Source organism: Hermetia illucens, chromosome 6 (genome assembly GCF_905115235.1).
Source record: "Hermetia illucens chromosome 6, iHerIll2.2.curated.20191125, whole genome shotgun sequence".
Taxonomy (NCBI): domain Eukaryota; kingdom Metazoa; phylum Arthropoda; class Insecta; order Diptera; family Stratiomyidae; genus Hermetia; species Hermetia illucens.
This window is the reverse complement of record NC_051854.1, coordinates 9,810,241-9,833,851: the sequence shown is the minus strand read 5'-3', so window position 1 is coordinate 9,833,851 and position 23,611 is coordinate 9,810,241. Positions and strand designations below refer to the sequence as shown.

Sequence of the window (23,611 nt, the reverse complement as noted above, 5' to 3'; positions counted from 1 at the left end):
ATTGAGGGTACAAGGAAGATGACTTGGGAAGGTACAAGAAAGATGACTGGGAAAATTAAGTGATAATTTCCACAGTGTGTCTACCAAAGGTTGTTCATAGTAGTAGCAGTGTCGATCCAACTTCCAAGCGTTGGCCTCTCGATCTAGTTGTCCTGAGTTCGAATCTCAGTCGTCGGAATGATTGTGCTCGTCTTGCTGGAGTACATTTGTACAGCATTAGATGTGGAGCACAGTCTTACTCCATGGATGCCCTATATTTCACGATGAGTGAACGGGAGATAGACAAACAATTGGGAACCCGCCCTTAAGCGTCCAGTCGAAGTTAGTCAGTACTTCTGACACTAGACTCTAACCGGTAATACTTGTTAAGACTCCAATCCGTAGTTACAAGTAAGCATTTTCTGCCAGGCAGTAAATTGTCCCCAGCCAAAACAGCGCGTTCGAGCGAACCGCTACTGAGTAAATTGCTTCATGGCAAACTACAATTTTCAGTTGGAATCAAGTCCGGAAAAAAGAGCTGGGGATTCTGTGGTTTCGGGTAATCCAAAATGGTAGCGGTCCTCTGACGCTCTCATCTTGACAACCCCAACTACAGCTAAGACGGTTCGACTGGTGAGCCCTCATTTGCAGCCAAGACTATAGAAGTCAATGGATGCATCTTGTAAGATGATACAAAAAAATCAGGTTACGAAGTAACCGCGCGAACAGCTCAAGAGGTAGCTGCTTTCAACTGCCAGGACTTTATCATCACAAGGTCTCAAGTTTTGCTTTTAGTCGGCAATTGTTTATCATAAAATATTAAGGCCAAACTTATGCGAATGAGTGGCGGTGTTGCTCCTTTCTGAACGATGTGGGAGAGTGTGTGCCACTAGAGTAATCGTCCTGCCATTGTAACACAAGTGATTTCTCTGGTTTCCAGAGGAGGAATAAAATAATGTTTAGGTTCAGGAATAACTACAATAACTTGATATTCAGAACGCCCTCAACGCGACCACCTGGAGTGTGGATGTTGCCAGGTAGCAGAGCAGGAGAGTTTATAAGTGGTACTCCTCTGACTATCGATGTTCCCGAAGCTTCTGTTAGCTTTTGGTGTTAACAAGAAGCGGGCGGTCCGCACTCCTTCCGGCTTGAGACCATCACATTACAAGTGTTAGCTATAAACGCTCGTGAAGGGGATGTGTAATGCACAGCATTTTTCTCTAAAAAATAGAAGATTTGCTGCATTAAAAAACGTCAGATTCATTGTTGCATACACCTCGTCAAAGAATCAAGAGTTTTTTCCGGGAAAGCTAGTGCTTGGACTATTACAATGTCTAGTAAGGACCGAACTGCAGATCTTCAAATTGGGTGATGATTTTCTTCAATGTGGTCGGCATAGTGACCGGAATGAAGTTGGTATCAAACGATATCGTACTCTCGGAGCAGAGGCGCATTGAATGGAATTATCTCCAGTCACTTCATTTTGAAATCCGTGGAAGACAGATTGGGCGACGTAAGCTTTTTAAGTGGGTATCGAATGATGTCACACTCTAGGATAGATAGATTTGACGATTTCAGAATCGTGCTGAGCCCTTGATTGACGATTCCTAAGAGGCTCATCAAATCCACTCTTGTAATTGAAGAAAAAAACCCAGATGATTGCAATTAGCACGGCTATGAGGAAGCTGTCCTTTTTGTACGCCAAAGAAGGGTAAAGCAAAATAGTGCATCTCGGATGTGGCAAAACAGAGGACAATGTTGGAGGAGGCTAAAATTTCTCCACAAAGCAGCAACAACGGGAAACACATATTTTTTCATGAAAAGTTCCAAACCAAAAATAAAATTAACTCCGATCATTTTGATTATAGAGTGACGCGACATGAAGTATGTTTTCAAAGACACTTGAAGTTGGAGGCCCCCCATTTGACTTGAAGTAATTATTGACTTTCTTATGACAGAAACAAAAGACTGATATTATCAGCAATCCAGAAATAGAACCATATACTCCAACTACAATTAAAACCTATCTTTGGCCAACAGCAATAATTGGCCCTATGAAGGCTCAATTATTACGAAACATGAATATTTATGCTTGCATATGAGCCTAAGAAGTGTACGTACGTCTACACTTCCCTAATCGCAACATGCGTTGATATACCATGCGTTTAGTTTAGAGTAAGTGATAATAATCGTTCAAGTGTCAACTTCAATTGACTTAGAATGGTAGCAAAAGAACGTAATAGAGAGTTTGAGTAGCGCCACTAAGTACAAATTTGTACAATGTGATGTCAGAGAATGAATATAATTTATGATGGAGCCATATTATACTCTTGTATTATTGGATTTTATAGTTTTGTGGGCATAAAATAATTTTATGGGGTTAGCATTAAACCTTTTGTAGATGGAAAAGTTTTACTTGTATTTTCTTTAAGTTTGTTAAAATGATAAAAATACTTATTAATATTGATATTAATTCATAATGAATTAATAATCATACCGAAAAAATGGGATTCAAAAAAATATCTCAAGGATAAATAAATTAATATATTCTTTAGTAATATTATTAATAATAATCAATAATCATCAGTATTAATTGATTACATTCTATTATTATATATGTTATACTATTTTTTTCAAATATATTATCTTTTTTGTTTATAGAATTATTATTTTAATTTATTTATCCTGTATTGTTTCAGCTATTATATTTTTTTGAATTAATCTTTTTTTGTTAGAGTGACGTGTAATAGCAGTGATTATAGATAAAAATAATATAGTTTATAAATATAACGCATTCATTTGTTCTAACAAACATCATAAATAAATAGAATGAGAAGTAAAATATGTTTACTTTATAATAATCAAATTATATCATATTATATACCAAATGAATTGTTTTATATTTTTAAAAGGTTTATTTATAAATTATATATTCTTAGGCTGTTAATTATATTTTGATGATCACTTTTGATTGATAAAATATGGTCGATTATATTATTTATATGTAATTCTTTAGTGCTAATTCTCTAATTGTTTAAAAGATTCATATTTTAAAATCATTCTCTAAAATTCCCACTGATTCTAAACCATAGCAGGGTTAAAATGAAAGACATCTACACAATCAGAATTCATACTGTAGTCCAGCTCAGTGGTTTAAGCAAGATTTAAAGTTGGTTGATTTAAATTTTAATTACCCTGCGTAAAGCGAATAAAAGATGGTTCAACACATCACTAAGCATATGGTGGACGCTTGTATACAAAGTTGGCGTTTAATTCCTAACAACTTTGTTTATTGTGCGACTTATGCGTTCACCCCTTGAATATAGTTTGTAAGTATTGATGTAATTGGTGTTCATCAAATTCTACTAAAGAAAACCATCTTAATTTTCTTCTCAGAGAAGATAGTTTTATTCTAATTTTTTCATATCTTTTCACTGATCAAAACTTCTTTCCTTGCCCTCTCAAGTGAACCTTCAATATAAATGTCATTAAGATTTTATTACGGAAATCATAAAAGTCGTAAAACAACTACAAATGTTGTTTTGATTAAGCGTTTGCATGTCAGTAAATTAAGATCATGTCTCATGAATGGTGTAAGATAATATTTAAGTATAATAGCTTACATTGTTGTAAATTGAAAGATTGATTGACGGAAATTTATATTAATTTCTCTTGTTTTTGACAAATTTCAGGTCAAGGTGGGTCATCTATATGTATAATGAATTATCTGATCACTACTATCAATTGTGAAAAAAACTCGGGACCGAAGGGCTTCTGACAGGTATGACAATGTTTCTATTTTTATTGTTTTAACCATATCAACGAAGCTTGCGTTCAGGTAGTACGAGCAGCTGCTTTTTAATGAATATGTTAAGTGATAGAATAGCAATATAAGCCACACGGCCGGTCTAATGAGGCCAAACTAAGGTGCAATTTAGCAAAATTAATGAATTTAGTGGACAGGATAATTTCTATTTTACTTATCTATAATACTTGTGTATCCATGATAGTATTTTCCAATACTTTTTTGGCATCCTTTTTGTTTCTCTATATAAAAATTCAGGGAAAATGATGGCAATGACCAATCGTAGTAGTAAGCCTGATTGTTGAGGATCAAAAGGATCTGTCAACCATATATTCTTCACATACTGGACTTTTTAGCACTTGCATCAGTTGGTGTTTTAGTCGTCTCCGGTGGTTCGGGTCGACCACGTCTCTCGATCCTTAGGTTGGTTTGTTTGGAGTTGAGAGGTTTTCAAATCTCTACTGTGTCAAACGATCGTTGTCCATCCATGTTTTTACGATACATTTATATGTACATTCAAGTGGAGAGCTCAAGTCCACTAGCTTCTAAGAACTCACATGTAGGAGATTACGTGGTTGCCGTATATAGGGCTTAGTATGCTTCGATATAATTTGGGATTGTGTCCACATGGTATCCAATAAGATCGCTTGGAACATTTGTTTTTTTTTGTCTGGGAACATTTGTTTTTCAGTCCGTGATGCTTCCATTATTAAAGATTTTCCAAAGTACTGAACTGACGTCACTTCGGCGACGCCACTAATAGCATTATAATACTCGTCCTTACTATTAGCGTTATTTCGTTTGTTTCGGAGACTAAATGCTCGTATCTGATTTCTGTTTATGCTTTCGCCAAGTGATACAATTCTTTTATTATTGAATTTTCATTGGCTTCGTAGGTAGGTTTTCTTAGCGTATCGCTTAAGTTCCTCTTTTCTGATTCTTACTCTTGTCCGTCTATCAGTTACCACTTGCCTAGATGGCATCCTTCGTGGAAAAACTTTTCCGCCAGCTCCACTGCTCATTTTTCCACTTTCTCCTTCATTCCTTTCTTCATTGGAACATTTTTTCACCCAAGTGCACCTTCAGGAAGTGAAGAAATGGTAATCTTGAGACGCAAAATCAGGGGAAGGTAATTTAAAGTGCCCTATCAAAACGAGTGCAGGAGTTACTTCGTCGAATTGGGGATGTGAACACCACGGAATTTCTGTGGAACGAGTGAGCTCCATTTGTTGCATATTTCGCCTCTTTTCAATTTCTTTTAAGATTTTGCAGTATATTTCCGCATTGGCGATATCCCCCTGAATTAAATATTCAATCCAAATTATGCCTTTATGGTCTCGACACAGAACACGAATACATGATTTTTTTGGCTCACATTACAGTTTTGATTTTTTTTTATCGGAGACGATCAAGGAGACTGTCCACAGGATGAGCCAATCATGTTTCCAGAGGGTGGCCTTTGCCGTTTATATATTTATGTGGCAGTTAGTCGCTTGCTTGAATGGTTGTAGCACATGCTGCCACGTGTTCACACACTAATGACCTAGATCACATACACGACACTTACGCCAAAGTAAATGCGCGAATTTTTTTCACCCGCAAGTGATCGAGGAATGTCGAACATAAGCAATGTTTTTCTTCCATCAGACAAATTTAAACATTGCCCCGAGAAACAAATCTCCTGTGTGTAGTTTTCTTGGATGTGACGCTACCGTTGAGATTGTTTTTTAGTTTCAAGGTGTAGCCCTATAAACAGTTTTAACCACATTAGAAATCTCATTTCGCATTTTCCTTTCACAACGATATACCGGATGACGGCGCACTTTGCGCAAAAGATGATCCTGGGTCAAGGATTTTTAATATACTAATCTGCAATCGGTGCCATTTTGAAGGAGAGAGAAACCATCCCTTAAGACCGAGCGCCCAACATACTTACTTTCTGGACGTATGTTGTATTTTGGTAAGCTCATCTTTCTGTCATTAAAATTTTGATTTCCTGAAAGAGCGAACCGAAAAAGTTACGAGCCGTTGGGAGGTCCCTGTTTCTTCTCTCTGGAAGCATAGCATGATATATACCAGGCATTAATCATCTTCAAGGTGAGTGTGTTGTCAGTAATAAATCTGACAATTCTCTGCTTCTTCGCTCTTTGTCGTTGATAAAGATTGTGTTTCATTTGTAGTCGTTAATTTCGCTTCCGACCCATTGAGTTTTTGGGACTGCGAGAATGTTGACTGGCATTCGAAAGTTCGAAAGATTAGTTTTGTTTCCATTCCTAAGGTTCGGCTCCCCCACAATCACGGTTTCTTGGGCAATGTTGCTTTTGGGGGGAGGAACTGTCCACGTGCCGTCCAAACTTAAAACTTGGGGTGTCATATTTTTTGCTTTGTGGCGCAAAAACTTGCTTCTATCTTTCTCAACCTACTATTTCGATGATGAAATATTTAGTGCTCACGTTCAGTGGCAGTAAATTTGTTTGTCGCTTTGGTGCGTTTTTCTGCCTTGAAGCGCGCTTCACTCCTGTTATTTCAAAAATAAGATATCCACTAGTCATTGCAGATAATAAAGCTCGTGGTTTAATCTACAGTCGACATTCCACAGGATTTGTGCCTGGCTCTGTATTAGAGCAGTGTGTCGCTCCGCCATCCTTACGATCATTTGATTCCGATTGATATTACCACCCCGTTGAAAGTAGAGCGAAGGTCACCAGGGACTTTCCTAGCTCAGGCATATGGGCGCTACTTAATAGGATACTTCGGCTGAATTGCTTTCCTAATCTTTGGAAAATATCAATGAATACAATAATTTTGAAGCTAGGGAAAGTCCATGTGTTTTTCCATCAACCTATGAACCCAAATTATTCAAAAAAGTGCATCAAAATAGGGCGCAAGTCCGATGACAAAGATAAATAGAGTATATATCTTCTAATCCGAAGAAGCAATGTTTTGCAGGTCTATGTTTCCAGATGCCTATCTTAAAAAATATACGGTAGGTCTGAAGGGTTCTAAGAATATTAAGAAATAGTCGTCTTACTTGGATTATAAGTTGAACAAGAAATATTCGCCGGGAGTGCTCTCATGATAATCGACGGGGTGACAGTAAAAATTGAACCCAGGCTTTAGAGCGTCTGATATCTTAGCGGCATACTAAAAAAAATGTTGAAAGTTTTATTCTTGCCTGGGATCAACACTCTGATTTGAAATTCAGATACTTAGTCTTAGCTGGGCCAACTGATATCTGTTATCTGCAATAGGAATCTGTTTGTCTCCGGTGGGATCGAGAGGGATCCTTCCCTCCACAAAGTTAGCTAAAGGGATGTCCCCTCATGGTCAATAAAAAATTGTGCCATTAATTATATACGGTCAATATGATGAGTCTCACTCAACTCACTCAGAAAGAACTCCTCGATTGTGACATCTGCCTTGGTACCAAGGGCAAAGCTAAATATCCTAAAAGGGTGGGGAGTAGGTAAACAAAGTAAATTTTGTCAGGATTCATAGAAAAAACTGATACCAAGCTATAGAAACATGGTGATAGTCAGTAGCTCTGTAGTAACTAGTGGAGTCCTTTACAATGTGTCACAGGAGGAAAAATCTACCTTTGCTACTTCGACAATGCTTGTGTCAAGAAAAGGCTAAGGAAGAAAAGGGGAATCCTCCAGCGAATCAGTAAGCGTCTAAAATACAAAGAAGCGCTCTGGTCATTCCTGGTATCAGACCTTAAGATTTTGTAGGTGGAAAGCCAGTATCTCAAGGTTGGGGGTGAACAAACGAGTCCAAGGAAGTCCAAGGTATCTGAGTTGACGGACAGTTATCATATCAAAAGGCAAAGGAAAAGTAGGTAAAGATGAAAATTTCCCCAGAGGTCATCTCCAGCAAAGATAACTTGTCGTATGCGGAAAGATTGGAAACCTCAACGCCGATCAAAATCTAAATCAATCAAAGAACTTAGAAGAGTGTCTCATTTCATTCGATGCCCTCTATAAGACAATGAATCGTAATGTTCCCATTTTATCGCGGCCATTTCTTTCTTAATTTATCTGACCATAATGATCCGCTTCTTTTCGTTCATATCATTTCACACAGCAGGGGAAGATATATAATATTTGTGAAATGACATAGTTAGTTGCAGAGTCAGAGAAGAGTCATTCCATTCGATCGTTTTATTTGTCCTTAATATCCAAGTTTAAGATTTGATGAAGATTTTTGAAGAACTTGGGATATTGCTACTTCTCCTTCTTTTTCTTTAACCTTTGTCCCGTTCACACGGGATGCAATCTGATCTGGATGCAATCGCGAGGCTTTTAAATCCCCATCTAGTGTATGAAGCCACCGTCATTTGGACCGTCTTCGATGTTGATGTGAGTGAATTCTTGTTAGCGCGAATTAAGTGGCCACAATCGGTGCAACCCCATATCGATCAGGGATATCCTCATTTCGGATGTGAACAAAACGTGTCATGTCACTAGTCCAACGCAACATCTTCGTCTCCATTACCGCACAACGCCGTTCATTGTCTTTTATAGTCGGCTAATTTTCAGAACCATAGGGAGCGACAGGACGGTCGAGATGTTCGTTGATACGTCGATCACAAAGAACACCAGTTGGGATGTTGCCACTTATATCGCTGAATACTTTATTCTTGATACGGTCCGGAAAAACAGGAATGAAGTGCTTGAAATTACGAATGTTATGAGACGAAGAAACCTTTCAGGATTGTGTAAGTTGAAGGAAGATGAAAAACTGGCTTCTGTGAAACAAGGAGTCGCTCCTAAAAATTGCTAAGCAATACAGAAGCTGATCCGTGAGCAAAAACAAGTGCAATGGATGTTATAAGAGAATTGCTGCCTCCAACAAGCAGCTAGCTAATATCCAGAGGATGAGTCGCACTCTTAGACTATTCTTCGTTTTTCTTAACCATTGTTCTGTTCGATAACTGAGTCAGCTTTGATTTAATGTGGTTTGCGTTCTGAGTGGCGTTAAGGTGTCCTCAAATCTCTGTTGAACGTATCAAGCTATTGCTGTTTTGGTCAGCGTCAGTGGTTTCCATTGGGCTGGGCGTTGAGGTAAAGCCAGTTTCCACAAGCGCTAACAGCATCGAAATATCGAACCTTTGAAACTTGGATACGTTAGATTGCATGTCTCAACAGAAGGATCTAACAGAATTTTCGATGGACATCCTTGAAAGGTCATCGATGAAAACAGGAACGGATCCTATTGTTTTCCCAGACGGACAGATGAGGAGATGTGAGACGAATGAATCCTGCTGTATGTTATTTCAAGGCAGGGTGTGCGAAACCAGCATAATGTAAAGAAAACTTGGCTATTATCAAAAGGTTATGCTGGAAGACGCTCTGAATATTATGATCTTCCATGCTCTCTTGTCTCACATTCAATTTAATATTGAAGACAACACCCTTGACCCTCCTGCTTCAACAACATCTCATTTTCTAAGTACGATATTACTCATATCGATTGAAATGTTTATCTAATTTAATCAAATCAACTTCATATGCTAATAAATCTTACATTTGAAAGACATTTTACACCTTTTCAGGTGACAATTTACCACTCTTAGTCTATACTTGACCCACATATCAAAATTCTGAATATCTTTTCTTTCCAACCTAGCCCAGCTGCACTGTTTCAATCTGATTTGATTTTATTGTCTATAAATCATGCATTTTAGTACTTAGCGATTATAGAGAGAATAGAAGCTTGTCTTATTAGTAAATATGAATGTAAATCATGAACTTACTCTAAAAATTCGGTGACATAATGTCTTGAGCAATCTGACCATGACCAAGGATGTATATCATCGCCCATAGTACTGGACATTATGTTCAGCATTCGCTTGCCTTTCTTTCGAAAATTGTCACATTTCGAGTCGTCATCGTGTGGCATGTTCAATCTGGAATGTAACGAGGGAAAATTAGTTCACAACTATTTTCCATGCTATGAAAAAAAAGATGAAATTTCAGCGTTATCCGGTTCATTTGAGCGCAGAATTTGAATTAGATGTTGAACAATGGCGCGTAAATTTTGATTGATCGATTACACGTGCCTTGTGAGGATATACGGTGTTAATTGGATTATTTCGCAGTCGTTATGGAAATTTGGTAACCCATTAAAGCGTCTACGGTTGGTCCACAATTCTGGACAAGTTACAAAAAAAATCTAGCGCAACATCCGTGTGAATCCGGCATCTATGCAACTTAGATAAGACCTTGGCATGGTCCAATGATCCCGGTCATCCAACCATGGTAGATTGGATTCAATTTCCAAAAGGAAATTGAGTCGTCTTCCGCTGAATCTGATTACGCTTTCAGTCCTCACTAGATTTAAGTATCTCCAAATTTAATATAAACCAATTTGTCTTCAACTTACATGTGTCCAAGTTCGTGGGCTATTGTAAAGGCGGCTGGTAATCCATTGTCTTGTACAATCGAACAGGAATGTCGTTTGCACATTGTTCCCAATTCAGCCAAGCCTAAAGTATCACATTTTGTTTCGGTTGTATTTCGGCAGATTTGTTCTCTATAATAGATTTTGGTCGTTATTGAAAGTAAGCGTGGGCGCATAATTAAGATACAATAACTATCTATAGATATTGGTGATGATGTGGGAACTTACCTAGTTAGTAAAATTGCAGTGTCGTAATGTTCAGGTCGTCGCTGCATGAATGAGCAGAAACGTTTTAATAAATGGGCAGCATAAACACCTGAAAAATAGAAGAAAAGCAGATAAGTTGGATCCTTCTCTGTCTTTGTAGGTGATTCTTTCAGCTCGGTACGCACTATCTGCATAAAATAACCGAGATGGTAGGAAAAAAAAGTGGAGCATTTTCCATCTATCGTTACTTTCGGTCACGCTGTTCCCAGGGCAGAGGTGAGGCAGCGTCTAATGAGTTGCCTCTGCCCTGGACGAAACCGTCAGTCAACTTTTTGCCTTTTTTTGTAAACTTGGGTTTAATTCGAAAACGTCTGTGCTGTTTCTTTTTCGTTGGTGTGGGTATTTATTCTTGCAAATACCGATATTTCGGGAACCACTTGTTCCCTTCATCAGTGCAAACAAGATACCGATATTTCGGGAACCACTTGTTCCCTTCATCAGTGCAAACAAGTTCTTGTTCGCATTGATGAAGGGAACAAGTGGTTCCCGAAATATCGGTATTTGCAAGAATAAATACCCACACCAACGAAAAAGAAACAACAAGTTTTTATTACTTCAATTAATTAATCGTTGGAAACACCGCATAATTTCACTCTGAGTACTTCTTTGTTTCCTTTCTCTTTTTGATGCTGGTCAGACAATTCACGGGATCAGGTGTATCCGTAATGATTACTACTTTCCTGCCAGATTGCAACTAGTTCCGCCATGAGGAGAGAAAGGTTTCTGTTTTTAATTTGATTTTGGTGTTTTTATCATATTATTCAGAACTGCTGCACAGCCAACCGTTGGAAACTTCCGCTTCTGTGACAAAAATCTTGAAGTTGGCTTCCTCTAACTTCCTCAAGATTGAAGAAAGGTCTGATTTAGTAACCAGGTTGCCTGAACGCATAAGGATTTGGAGATTCCAATCGGCTTTTTTGCCTTGCACAAGGTTATCCTCAATGTCATCTCGTGGTGTCGATTCTGTGAGGTCTAGGTACTTTCTGGGATGATGCACAGGGGCATCAATGGGTGAAATAAATGATAAAGGAATACTCTGAGACTTTCTCTGGAATTGAGTCCCCAACTGCGCCCTGAAGTACTGTTTAAAAACCTTAACACCTTCCTAACTTTGCTAGTGAAGAATTAAAGTGGTCCTTTATTCTAAGAGAGGCCGTGGTTACTCTTCACATAAATGTGATGAATTTTCTGGATATTAGTGGGGTCTTCTTAATTCTGAAAACGTCTGTGTGATTTTTCGGAACCGTTTTGACTTATCACGGATTGGATTGGTCTTACTTGGCCTTGAATTTCAAACGTTTCAAGCATTATATGGTTGTACATTTTCTCATTTTTTGAGATGAGGATCTATATATCTATGGAGAGAATCTAATTAAATGTTGCCCCCAGAATAAGGAGGTAGTATACGCTTAAAGTTTTAGCCCCAGGAAAAGTCTGATAGACCAAGCTGTAATGCAGAATCTGGGAGTGCAAACGAAGGTTCTCAGACCCTATAGGTGGAGCAATTCATCAGGCCGATAAAGAATTTAAAAGAAACTGAGAAACTGGAAGCCCGACACTTCAAATATGAAAGGTTTTTTGAAGTTTCTATGTAACAGTGTTAAAGTGCGTAGTATTTCAATTTGTACATAGTTCGTAGCGTATCTGCATTGACTATGTTCAGCTAGTCACCTCAATTTGATACTGACATTTCTTGTCTTAGGTTGTAGTAATTCAACTTTGACCTGTTATAACTTTGTTAGCAATAGTAGCATTTCCACCAAAACTTCCACGATCATCACTGATACTATCACCTATATTGTAATATTTTATGAATGTTGGAAAAACCTAAGGGGGGTCTGCAGTAATTTTCCAAAATATAATAATATACTATCATCGACATTATTTGAACGGATATCGAGATGGAGAGTATTTTTAGGCTGCGATACCATAACGAGGAACCACCACGAATTTGTTCACTACAAAACCTTGGAAATTCACATATTAAGGAAGTTTATGCGGAGAGTGATTGGAAGAAATTGCATTGAACCCTTTTAATGGGTAAGAAAACGACAGTTGGGAACAGGGGGGCAAAATTTAAGGGAACAATGTGTGATGATGCTTCTAAAGCTGGAGTCGAAGAGTATTAAGTAAGCTTGGGCAGAGTCAAAGTTAGGGGGGGTATATATTATTAAGCCTGACATTCTGGGAGTAAAATTAGTGACATCACCTTTGTTACCTTTCGTTTCGTTTTTTCAAAATACAACTTCATTCTGAAAAACAGTTCTATATAAATCATTCAAAGTATTGTCTATCGCTAGTTTCAACTGTTTCCCTTTTTTCTTGCACGATAAAAGTTTTCGTCTCTTGAGGCTGTCCACGAATCAAGCCATTTTTCGATGTATTCATAAGAGCGGAACTGTTTATCAGCCAGATCACGTGCCATCGTACGGAATAGATAATGATCGGACGGCGCAATATCTGGGTAATATAGCGGGTGGGGCAGGGTTTCCCATTTCAGCGTTTCTTTGTAGTTTTTAAAGGGTTTGGTAACATGAGGCCGAGCGTTACTATGCAGTAGAATCACTTTTTCGTGCCTCTGCTCGTATTGTGGCCGTTCTTCGCACAGTGCTCGGTTCAGTTCCATCAACTGAAGTTGGTACCGTTCGCCAGTGAGAGTTTCGTTCAGTTTTAACAGGTCATAATAGATAACATCGACCTGGTCTTACCAAATACACAGCGTAACCTTCGTAGCGTGTGAAATCGGCCGAGTCGACGACCTGGAAGTATGACCGAACAGTCCCAATGACTTTTTTTTCTTTGAGTTGCTGTAATGAATTCATTTGTTATTATCCGTCACGATGCAACGAAAAAAACCCTTCCTTTTTTGTCGCTGGAGCAGTTGTTTACAGGCGAAAAACGACGATCAACGTCACTTAGTTTCAAATCATAAGGAATTCAAGTTCCTTGCTTTTGAGTCATTTCCAATTCTTGCAATCGCTTGGAAATGGCTGGGCGGGTAAGTCCTAATACCGAAGTAAGATGGTCTTGCAATTGGCACGGATCCTCATCGAGCCACCCCTCCAATTTCGCGTCTTCGAAGGTTTTTGGCATTCTTTCATGTGGACAGTTGTCAACATCGAAATCACCGTCTTTAAAGCAACGGAACCAGTCACGGCACGTTGTTTGGAGCATTTCTATAATTTTTTTTTAACTGTCGATGCTTCAGCCACCGTTCTCTTTAAATGCATTAAGAAAAGTAACACTTCCCGCAAATGACAATTATTTGGTTCAAAATCAGACATTTCCACACAACTACCAAACCAAATCGAAGTCGATGGTAAGCGACCAAAAGGTCGGCCGAGACAACAGTGACTTGATACGCAAGATGGAGATTTCGAAGCCTTGCAATTGCATCCAGATCTGGCTTTTGATGGAACCAAATGGCGAAACTGATCACGACGAGCTAACCCTGCTTGTGAACGGGACAAAGGCTGAAGAAAAAGAGTCTCCACTTTTTGTATATGTCCAAATCGACCAGCACTTACTGCTGTAGCCATCTATTGACGAAAACTTAGTTTCGCGCTTAATATCTTGGCGTACGTTGGACTTTCTGTCTTTCTTGCATTCTACCTTTGTGTTTCCATTCGCCATTAATTAAGGGGAATCTTTTCTCTTTGTATTTGGCCAAGGTGATTAGAAGAGTGCCTACAGGATAGCCTAGACGATAAGGTCTTATTTAAAAATGTTCTGGTATCCGTAACTTTGAATGTTATCTGAAGGCCTTCATCCTGATTGGGAAGTTTATTCTTTGAAAATCTATCTTCCTCAGATTATTTACGGTTGGGTCCCTTATGAAGATTTTTTGATGATTATTTTTGACGTGTGTATTTGACCAATGAGGTATCTGGTGGATGTAATGATCAGAATCGCCCCCCCCCTAAATTTTGAAGCCATAATTCTCAAATGTAGAAGTGGGCATCTGCACGGTGGATCCTAATTGGGATCAGAGATCCACCTTAAGATTTTTAACTGTACCTTGATTTGATTGCCGAATTGTATTGCCGCAGTTTGCAGCAATCGTTTCAGTTTATCTTTACACATTTTGATTAACACTTTTCTTGCCATTTTTCAAACAAAAACTCGCAAAATGTCCTCTCTCTTTGCATGGTCTTGTGTAAAACAAAATCTTATTAAAATAAAACTTTTCTGGAGAAAGGTTCCAAAATACATCCCAATTTATGTCTTCTTAAAGTTACCGAAAATCCCCTTCCTTTTAGTTGCTCTTTTGGAGAAAGGCAAACAATAATATTGGTCACGATACTGGAAAGTTTGGTGGAAATCCTATTATAATTAAGAATGTTATAGTAGGTCGTGATTTTCGTGTGGATTTACTGAAGCTTATGAAAGTGGAGTATTCAAAGCTTCTCACGTAAGAAAAAGCCGAAATCTTCTATATTTTAATTGTTAAACCAACTTATTGCTACGATGGTCACTGTGGTTAATTTTCATTGTTTCAGGGCTTCCTATTATGACCATGCAGAAGTCTGTACGAGGCAAATGTGGCTTGTACGTTTGTAACTTTTGAAGTTCTCAAGTTACGCCAATTTGAACAATGTCGTCTAGCACTGGAATTTTCCTGTTTCATTGTTGCTTTCTTCTGATTGGAAGCAAAGAGCTCCATTTTGAAGTTCATCCGCCATTGGGATCTTTTCATTTTTGGATTCCTTCAGTTCCATTTCGGCTTTAAGAAGATTTTCTTATGGGCTTTATGGAAAAGTCGAGCGAAGGATCAATTTTAAAACAAATATAACAACAATCAACCACCAATCCCCAATTCAAGACGCTATAAAACTTTCAAGTGTTGATTTGATGACTTGGGCTTAGTTTTTGTAGGACTACAATGTTAGTGTCATGAGCCGTAAAGCGGAACATTGCAGAGGGTCGGAGATCCAAGGGTCCTTGGGCGTCGTGGCAGAGGGGACGGGGAAGCAACGTTCACCACGAGACTACAATTATTCGGCCCATGTGATGTCTTCGGAATTCGGAAATCACCCTGCTTCAGATACTCAAAGGTTCTATTTCATGTTCCAGACGCAGATTGGAGGGATAATTTAACTTAATCTCATTCAGGGTTTTTCTGAGAGCTAATGGCATTGAGAAAGTGGTATGGCTCTCTTGGAGGCTAAAGGATTCAATGTTGCGCATGGGTAACTGCAGCCATTAAAGACTTTGACGTATCAAGTTTACCCCACATTGGGCACTAAAATGCCTGCATTTAAGATATCGTGCCAAATACCCTCATATCACACATTTTCCAAGAATGATTCCAAAGAGTCTCCATTTTTTGTGTTGTTGTATTCGTATGCAATTTTAGAAATTGGCCAACGTCGAAAAGGCGCTCTTGGGATGAATTGCAAGATATCGGTGGAGATGTAATACTGAATTTGTGGAGAATCATTCGCTGGTTAGGAGTAGAGTGCACCAAACTCTGCCATATGGTATGCTTCCCTAAGTCCACAGTAGGGAAACGATGCTCCTACTTTAGGTTTGGTTTTCTAATCGTCTGAAGGTTGAATGTCCTTTCTTAGCAAACTTAAATTCCAAACTTGACAGACTTTTAGGTGTTATGCTTCAGTTAGTTTCTTCACGGGGGCATACACTTACTTCGACGTCTTCTCGGACCATCAGGAAGTCCTTTTTTCTGTCCTTGCGATTTTGGTGAATAAATTGACTACTTTAATCTTTTGATTGCTTAATTTGCCTTCGGACCTCTATCTGTCTCTCGATATCACGCTTATTAGCATTTAATTGCAACTATGTAAATCCAAACAGTGTATATGCAAATTTAGTGAGAAAAGATCATAGCCTGATTTTTCCGGTGGACGAGTCAAATCTGATCAAAATTCAGACCCATTGAGATAATTTTTGATAAAAATATTGGATTACCTCAACGACAAATTAATTTTCGCTTACACACTCAGGATATGATTTGAATATTAATTAAAATTAAAAAAACGTGAACTGTTCGTTTTGAAAACTGTCCGTCTCAGAACTAGGTGCCATTTCCATTTCTTCTTGATTACAAAGCCACGCAAAAATATACCGACCTTGGTTGAAACGAAAAGAAAGATAAAAATAAAACAAATGACCGGCATTAACATGATAAAAAGCTGGTGGTGTGAATTAATTATGATTGAGATAAAATTCATCCTCAAGCCTATGTAACACTGAATGAAATTTATGTAAATGAAATTCAGTTGGGCATATGGTGAGCACTTCATAGACAGGCGCACCTTCAGCAAACTTAAGTGGTTAAGCCTGGACCTAGGTAGGTCTGTCCAAATAGCTCTTACTGCGCTTTCTGATGGAGCGTTAACCAGACTTGTAAGGGCGTACCGCCATTATTAAACATAAACACTATAGTTTTATCACTTTTCACAAGGTCAGGAGAGCGTTTTTTTTTCGAGTGGCCTGCACGCTTCATGAATGAAAATTAGGAATAGGAACTTGGTGGTTGCTAATGAATATAAATGGTAGTTGCTGAACTTTTTTGAAAACTAGTAACTCTGTTCCATTAGTTATCTGTAAAGAAAGAATATGATGGCGTTTTAATGAGGTACAAGGTGCTGGAGAGTATTTTATGTGTTCCGATTAATGTCGCGATAATAAGATTTTACCCAACCTTTTCGCGGATGCTAAGCCAGGTGGGAACATTTTCAAGATTATTATCTGGAATTCTTTCATTTGGTTGCTTTTTTCCTACAGCGTCCACTCTTGTTTTTTCTTACATAAGTGGACTCTATCACTTTGAAATATCGGCCAGGAAGTGATCTTGGATTACTTTTTGTGTGGTTGTGCCATTAGGATTGATGTCGTAATTCAAATTTGGTGGTCTATTTTGGTGCGACTTCTGGGAGAAGAGAAGTATCTACGTCTCTATTTACGAAAAATGAAGCGGATTGCATTCATCAGCTCACCAACCGGGGAAACGTGCATTCCTTGCACTAGAGGAAACGAATGAGTATTTTGAACGAAAAATAACACTCTCTCCTTCGAAAGTACAGGTCTCTTGTTAATCAGACAATTCTTTTGACATGGAAGTCGATCCAGGCTAAAACAGAATATTGTGAACTTGTAGCCGAAATGAGGATACTAGAAATTCTTTAAAGTCCTTTCAGTGGAGCATAGAGTCCTTATTAATGAAAATCTCTTACAAAGCGCTCATGTTTTCCCCACGAATGACGTTTAGGTCCAAATTTGGCCTTTTCCAGCGATCTTTCCCCACTAATCACGTTGTGACAACTAATCGAAAGTTCGATCTGGTAACATGGCAATCTGAGTTACTATCTGCCAGTCCCTTTCCAGGTTATTTTTTGCTATTGACCTTGTTGTAGAAGTTTGATGTCAACTGGGGGATGGAAAATTCTTTGAATTCAGTAGGGAGTGGGCAACTTGTGTAGACCAATATTTTTTCTTTCAGCGGACGCTAATGGAAATATCCCCTCGCCCACTTTTGCCCCATTCATAGGTGGGGGAGTTTTCTCTTTGTAGCACTTTGAAGAAGTTTCTAATAACTGAGCACGAAGTTAACAAAATCGCTTCTCTTTCTCCCTTTTGCCGATTGTTTGTTAGTTCCTTATCTAATCAAGATGCTTCTGCGTCCTAAGGTTGGACCAACAAATCTTTCCTGACGATGCATGCCCCCGGTTTTTCCTATTCGTTCTTGATATATGGGTAAAAGCATCCCTGTTCCGCTTTTGCTTCTCTAATTACTCGTTTTCCAAAATAACTGACACTTGTTTGCATTAATTCTTCTGACGACCACAACTATGCGTTTCAACAATCCTTATCATCTATTATCTACAGTATGCCTCGTCTTTATCTGAAAAGCATGACCCGGCTTTTCGGTTCCGCAATATTTAGCATAGTTTATGGTTTCTAAGCAAATTTTGCTTCCTTCCTTTAAAGAAGTGGAGGGTGACAGGGCCAATTCTTCCTGATAGATTTAAAGTGCTTGTTGATGCCCCTAATATTACTCCTTCGTCCACAATCCAAGGTGCTTAAGCGTTCGGGAGGCTGAGATGCATTTATGGTTGCCTTTAAATTGGCAATCCCATTACTTCCAAAAAGCTATGAAATATCTACATAATATTCCAAAAGCACTTCAAAATTTAGCCTAATGTCAAGCATATATGGTTATCCAACAGTGCATTCCAGGTTCGTTGTGTTTGGATGTATTCCAGATTCCCTGGATGTGGTTTTCAACAACATCGTAAATGATATTTAGCTAGAGTGGATCCAGGATCGACCTCTCAGGCACCCCGTCCTAGGCACAATAGTATTTTGTCCTTTCGTATTGGGGTACAATTTAATTCGATCCGTTTTTGTTGCTTGAAAAACACATTCATTTGAAATGTGTAATTCTGAAGCCAAGAATGGATCGAACTATCATAATTTTTGACATCCCGTTTTGAAGTGAAACCTATTTCAGTCAAAGCGTTTTGCGTAGATCGAAACTGATGGTACTCGAAATAAGTAAGGTCCACCTTGGCACCATTGATGTTCGGGTTCATTCTTGATGTCCCCGGTTGATTTGGCTTTACATACGACCTTCGGCGTTTCGGGCTGTCATATGGAATTCATTTTTCGTCTCCGGTTATGATTCGATGCTGAAAAGGATGTCTTTTGTACCGTCCAAGCAACATTTCGGATATGAAAAATCGTCGGTGGATATCTATCGGTTTTAGCTCGAATAGGACCTAATTTTCTTGCCCTTGGATGTATTCCATTTGTTGGCTAGCTTCCAAAGTTTTGTGAGCTCTTTTGCGTTTGATACGAATATTGGTGGAGTACTGTTTCTAATTCTTTGACTCCGAACTTTTTAGGTTGAGTTAAATTCTCCTTGTTTCCAAATGATCACTTTTAAATCGTCGAAACCGTTCTCCGCAAGATGTATCCAATGATATCAATTCATCATTAAACTTCCACTAACATTCGGCGGACTTCGACTGCACTTTTCTTCCAATTAGCTTCCTGTTGGTGAATTGGCTAGTCACTACGTTCCTCAATTAGCGCAGCGCGCAGTATTCATTGTGATCACCAACCATTTGATGAGTCGTTTTCCGGGTTGAAGGCTTCCAACATGATCATTACATGGGACTTTCGACCACCAGAGCCATTTCACTGTCACCGTATCCAAAAGCAATATTGGATAACATGATGAGATCCAGATTGTTTGTTTCCTTTTAATAATAAAACCAGAAGTTGTTGTTTCCATTTTTGCATGGTACATATAAGTATGTATGTCTGGTCCAATGGCTGTGGCAGCTTTCATTGCTTTTCTCAAAATACCATCCAATCCCGTCTCTTTCTTGTCGTTTGTTTTCATGTACATTTCGAGAAATTTGTCTTGGCCGATACGAGGTATCTTGATCGCTGTGATTGCTTCAATCACTGTGTCCAACCTTTGCAGGAACAGTGCCTTCACTATTCATCTGGGTCTCCCCTCTGACCAGCACTTTCAACGATAAAACCATAAGTTAAGTAATTGTAGTTAACTATACTCTCTTCTCGACTGGAATATCTCTGTAGTTCCGCATGACCTAAGAAAACGAGCTCCACCTTCTCAATTGGCAATTCCCCATTTCCTACCATTACCTAAAGATTTGAAAGCCGCGAGGCTCCATTCTGATCAGGCCTTAAACCGAACAAAATGGCACAATTGATCAAGACGAGTTGACCTCGCTTCTGAACGGGACAAAGACTGAAGAAAAAGAAGGCTTGGAAATGTTTGATGACTTCGGAACATAAAGCCTATTTCAAGAATAGTTACACATTTGTTTCCGTAACACTACGGTAGGCACTTTACTACCAAACTTTTCTAGGGTTATACTTGCATTGGATGTTTTTTGATCTCTTGAAGGAATCAGAGGCCAGAATAGATTGGGTAGAGCTTATTAACAGATGGCGTTGCCTAAATTGCAGCCAAAAAAGAAGAACCATCTTTTTACTTCAAGCAGAGACCAATATTGATCATCAGGTTTCGTAGAGAAGATTTTGATTTTGCAGCTATTTCTGCATTATCCTAAACTTGTCTATAGAATCTCAGTCTTCTATCATTTGTTTTCACCACTGATTGGTATTTTCACTAAATATTCATATAATCTTGCTTAAGAGCGCGCACCTTGCCAAGTAACTTTGGTTAAGCAAAATGCACCGAAAGTCTCCCCGTAATACGTGCTAAAATTCAGCATAGGCTTTGTCAAAATTTATTGGTCTGGGGCAGCGGACCAAAGGATTAGCGAACGATTATAATTGATGCTGAAGCCAGGAGATCTTTTATTTGAAATTAATTTTCCAAAAGAAGGTGGTTGAGAATCCTTAGGCGCTGTCGGATAATGTTCCATTCGGAGTTGTATAACACAGATCAGCTTTCAAAGATAGACGTGTGCATGCTAGTGTGGTAGCCAAGAGCAATAGAAACTCAATAAGAATGGAGTCATGACTCTGTTCTCATGATGATAACACAGCCAGGGCAGAAGTAATTCATCAGACGCTGCCTCACCTCTGCCTGCAGCTTCGTGAGCGAAGTGGTTACAAAGTCGACTTTTGTATGAAATATAAATAGGACAAAAATCGCCATGTAATATACATAATAAGGCAGGCTTAAGCCGGCCGGAGCAACACTAGATTCTGGTTTGGAAATCGAGGGGGTCCTAAGTCCACCATCCAATTGATGGCGGGCCGGACCAGTTGGAAAGCAGCATACTTCCAGGCTTTTGACCAACGGCCCCTCATTCTTGGGCACTCATCCAAGCTGCAAAAAGTATATGACTTGCGGTTTCATCCAGGGCAGGAGCAACTCATCAGATGTTGTCTCACCTTCATTATTCGCTTAATTTAGTTAATTTAAGGTAATAAAAAAATCAAGTGGAGACGAGGTAAAAAAGATGAAAAGACTTTTTCTCCAATTGAAGATGCAATTGTATTAGCCTCAAATTTGCTACTTTGAGGATAGCTCAAGGAATGTCATGTCGTTGCGAATACCTAGACGTATCCGTATATGATCAGCGTAAATCACAACTATGAGGTGGCATTTGTATATTTAGAGTGTCGTAAACTCAAATGCCGGCAAAGTCAAGTGTATCAGAGCATCATTAATAGAATCTCTTATTTCGGCTCCTCTCAGTGAGAATTGAAATGCCATTCAGGAGATGGATTTTTACTCTCTGTTGATTAGGAATTGGTGTTTATAGTGTCCGTCACTTTTATGCCATATCCTGGATCCCTCTGGAGTTGACTGAAGTTTTTCTCCAGTTGTCCTCCTTTTCTGTCCCTACTATTCAATATTTTTCACCATGAAGTTGTCGCTTCCTTGCTTCATGGTTAAAGGGAAAATTTTATATTTACCATTTATTTGTCACTCAAATTCAAATTTGAAACCACAATTTCTGCCAAAAAAAAATCATGAAGGCTTTATTTTGATGGAATATCTAATTCAGGGGGATAATTATAGATCTCGCACGGCCAAAGCCACGCATTTCCCTGGCATGGCGCCTTGAGATCACTATCTGCTCACTTTCCTGAGAAGAAGTGAAACGGGATATGGGGAAGTTGGTGAAGGAGCAGATCAAAAAATATAGGCCTCACCTCACCGCCTTCATCCGCATTGATGTTGACTACATTGAAAAATAAAAAATGTTGCCTATGGGCATTTTTTTTATGTCTACACAAATTGAGTAGACTTGCTTTCTGGAGGTAATTTCAATATATCTTTTGGTTAACACCACCTTAGGCCCTTAAACTCTTAACTCCTGTAAAAGCAGTTCTTTACATTTTTTTGGGGATTGTTGAGCTATCGCTAGTTTAATGGGCAACTGAATGATCGGGACTAAAATTAGCTAGTAGAAATTCAGGATGAATGAATGCTGGTAAGTTTTTGAAAAGGTTCTTCCGATGAGTGATTAGCAAAAAGAGGGAGTGATGGTAGGAAAGGCTATATCCAGATATTGAGAAACTGTTTGGAGACTAAATTTGAAAGTACACAAGTGCTTAGCCTCTCGTAAGGCCACAGGGCAGATGTTGTGTGGATGTATGCACTGTACTGTTCAATGTGTGCATGTGTGATGCAGGGGTAGAAATGCATGGGTAGTATCCGGTTTAGGTCTAACCTCGAGAAGTGATTGCAGGGGAGGATATTTGGTTCCCCAATTAGTAGTAAGGAACACCATTTTCTTTCATATTTTATCTTTTTTTATTTCCTTTTATTTTTGCATCTAAATCATCACATTGCATCGATATGAAAATTTGGATTGATCTATCTAAAGATCTCTCCATGTTCTGAAGTCAATTTGTTTTTCCAAGAAAGTTTTAATGTTTTACTATGAAACATCGTAAATTGATTGAACCCACATTGGGCGCATATTTGTAAAATGCAGAAATTGTCATCCCTTTACGGTCTGAAGTTATTAAACATTTTCCATAGCAAAATTAGATATATCTCTTTATGGATTGGAGCTAATCAGGATCGCAGATAACATGTATACAGAGGTTGAGCGGGCTCTCTGCCACCTAACGTGACGACTAAGTGGTTGGTTTGATACATTACATGTGCACTATTCCTGGTTTGGATAAAAATGTGAAAAAATTGCCTACTGCTTTTTACGAGCAGATATTCTAAACATGGGATTTGGATTAGATGTCCAGAAGTTCGGGCCGCCGGAAATTATTTGCTGTTCCTATTCATTGTGGTCAATCCGGCATTTGACAAGAGCTTCTCCTAGAGGGCCCACATTGGGCGCATATTTTAAAAAGTTGAAAACGTTTCACTTCAAAAGCAATTGTTCTCTCTTCTACAGATCGTGGGTCTGCAATACTTCACAATACCACAGCCTCTGTTAAATCCTGACTTCCTGTTTTTGTCCTACCTCATCCTTTTTTGCTCGTATCCCTCTCATTCTAAGGCTAGATTCCTTCTTTCAGTAACAAATTTTCCAGCGAACGTCCAATATGCTGGGAGCCCTATCTGTGGTTACCAGTTTAAAACCTTCACATCCTCGCGCTAGTCAGAATTAATTTATACAAATATTTACACATTTCTGGTCTGTTTCAGCGTAAAGCGGATCTTAGGATTACATGGATCATTGACTCGGTTAATTATCCAGCTATTCATCAAGC

At 38.7% G+C, this 23,611-nt stretch overlaps 1 protein-coding gene across 3 annotated transcripts in view; it reads right to left on the bottom strand.

Annotated features, from left to right (window-relative positions):
• The window catches only part of LOC119659507 (A disintegrin and metalloproteinase with thrombospondin motifs 9), a 246,084-nt gene that overhangs the window by 40,730 nt on the left and 181,743 nt on the right, over positions 1-23,611 (bottom strand). For all 3 annotated transcript variants that reach the window (XM_038067634.1, XM_038067636.1, XM_038067635.1), the window contains exons 9-11: positions 10,415-10,502; positions 10,169-10,318; positions 9,540-9,692 (exon numbers count right to left, since the gene is read on the bottom strand). In XM_038067634.1, the coding sequence (XP_037923562.1) occupies positions 9,540-9,692; positions 10,169-10,318; positions 10,415-10,502 (391 nt within the window). The remainder of the gene's footprint in view (positions 1-9,539; positions 9,693-10,168; positions 10,319-10,414; positions 10,503-23,611) is intronic.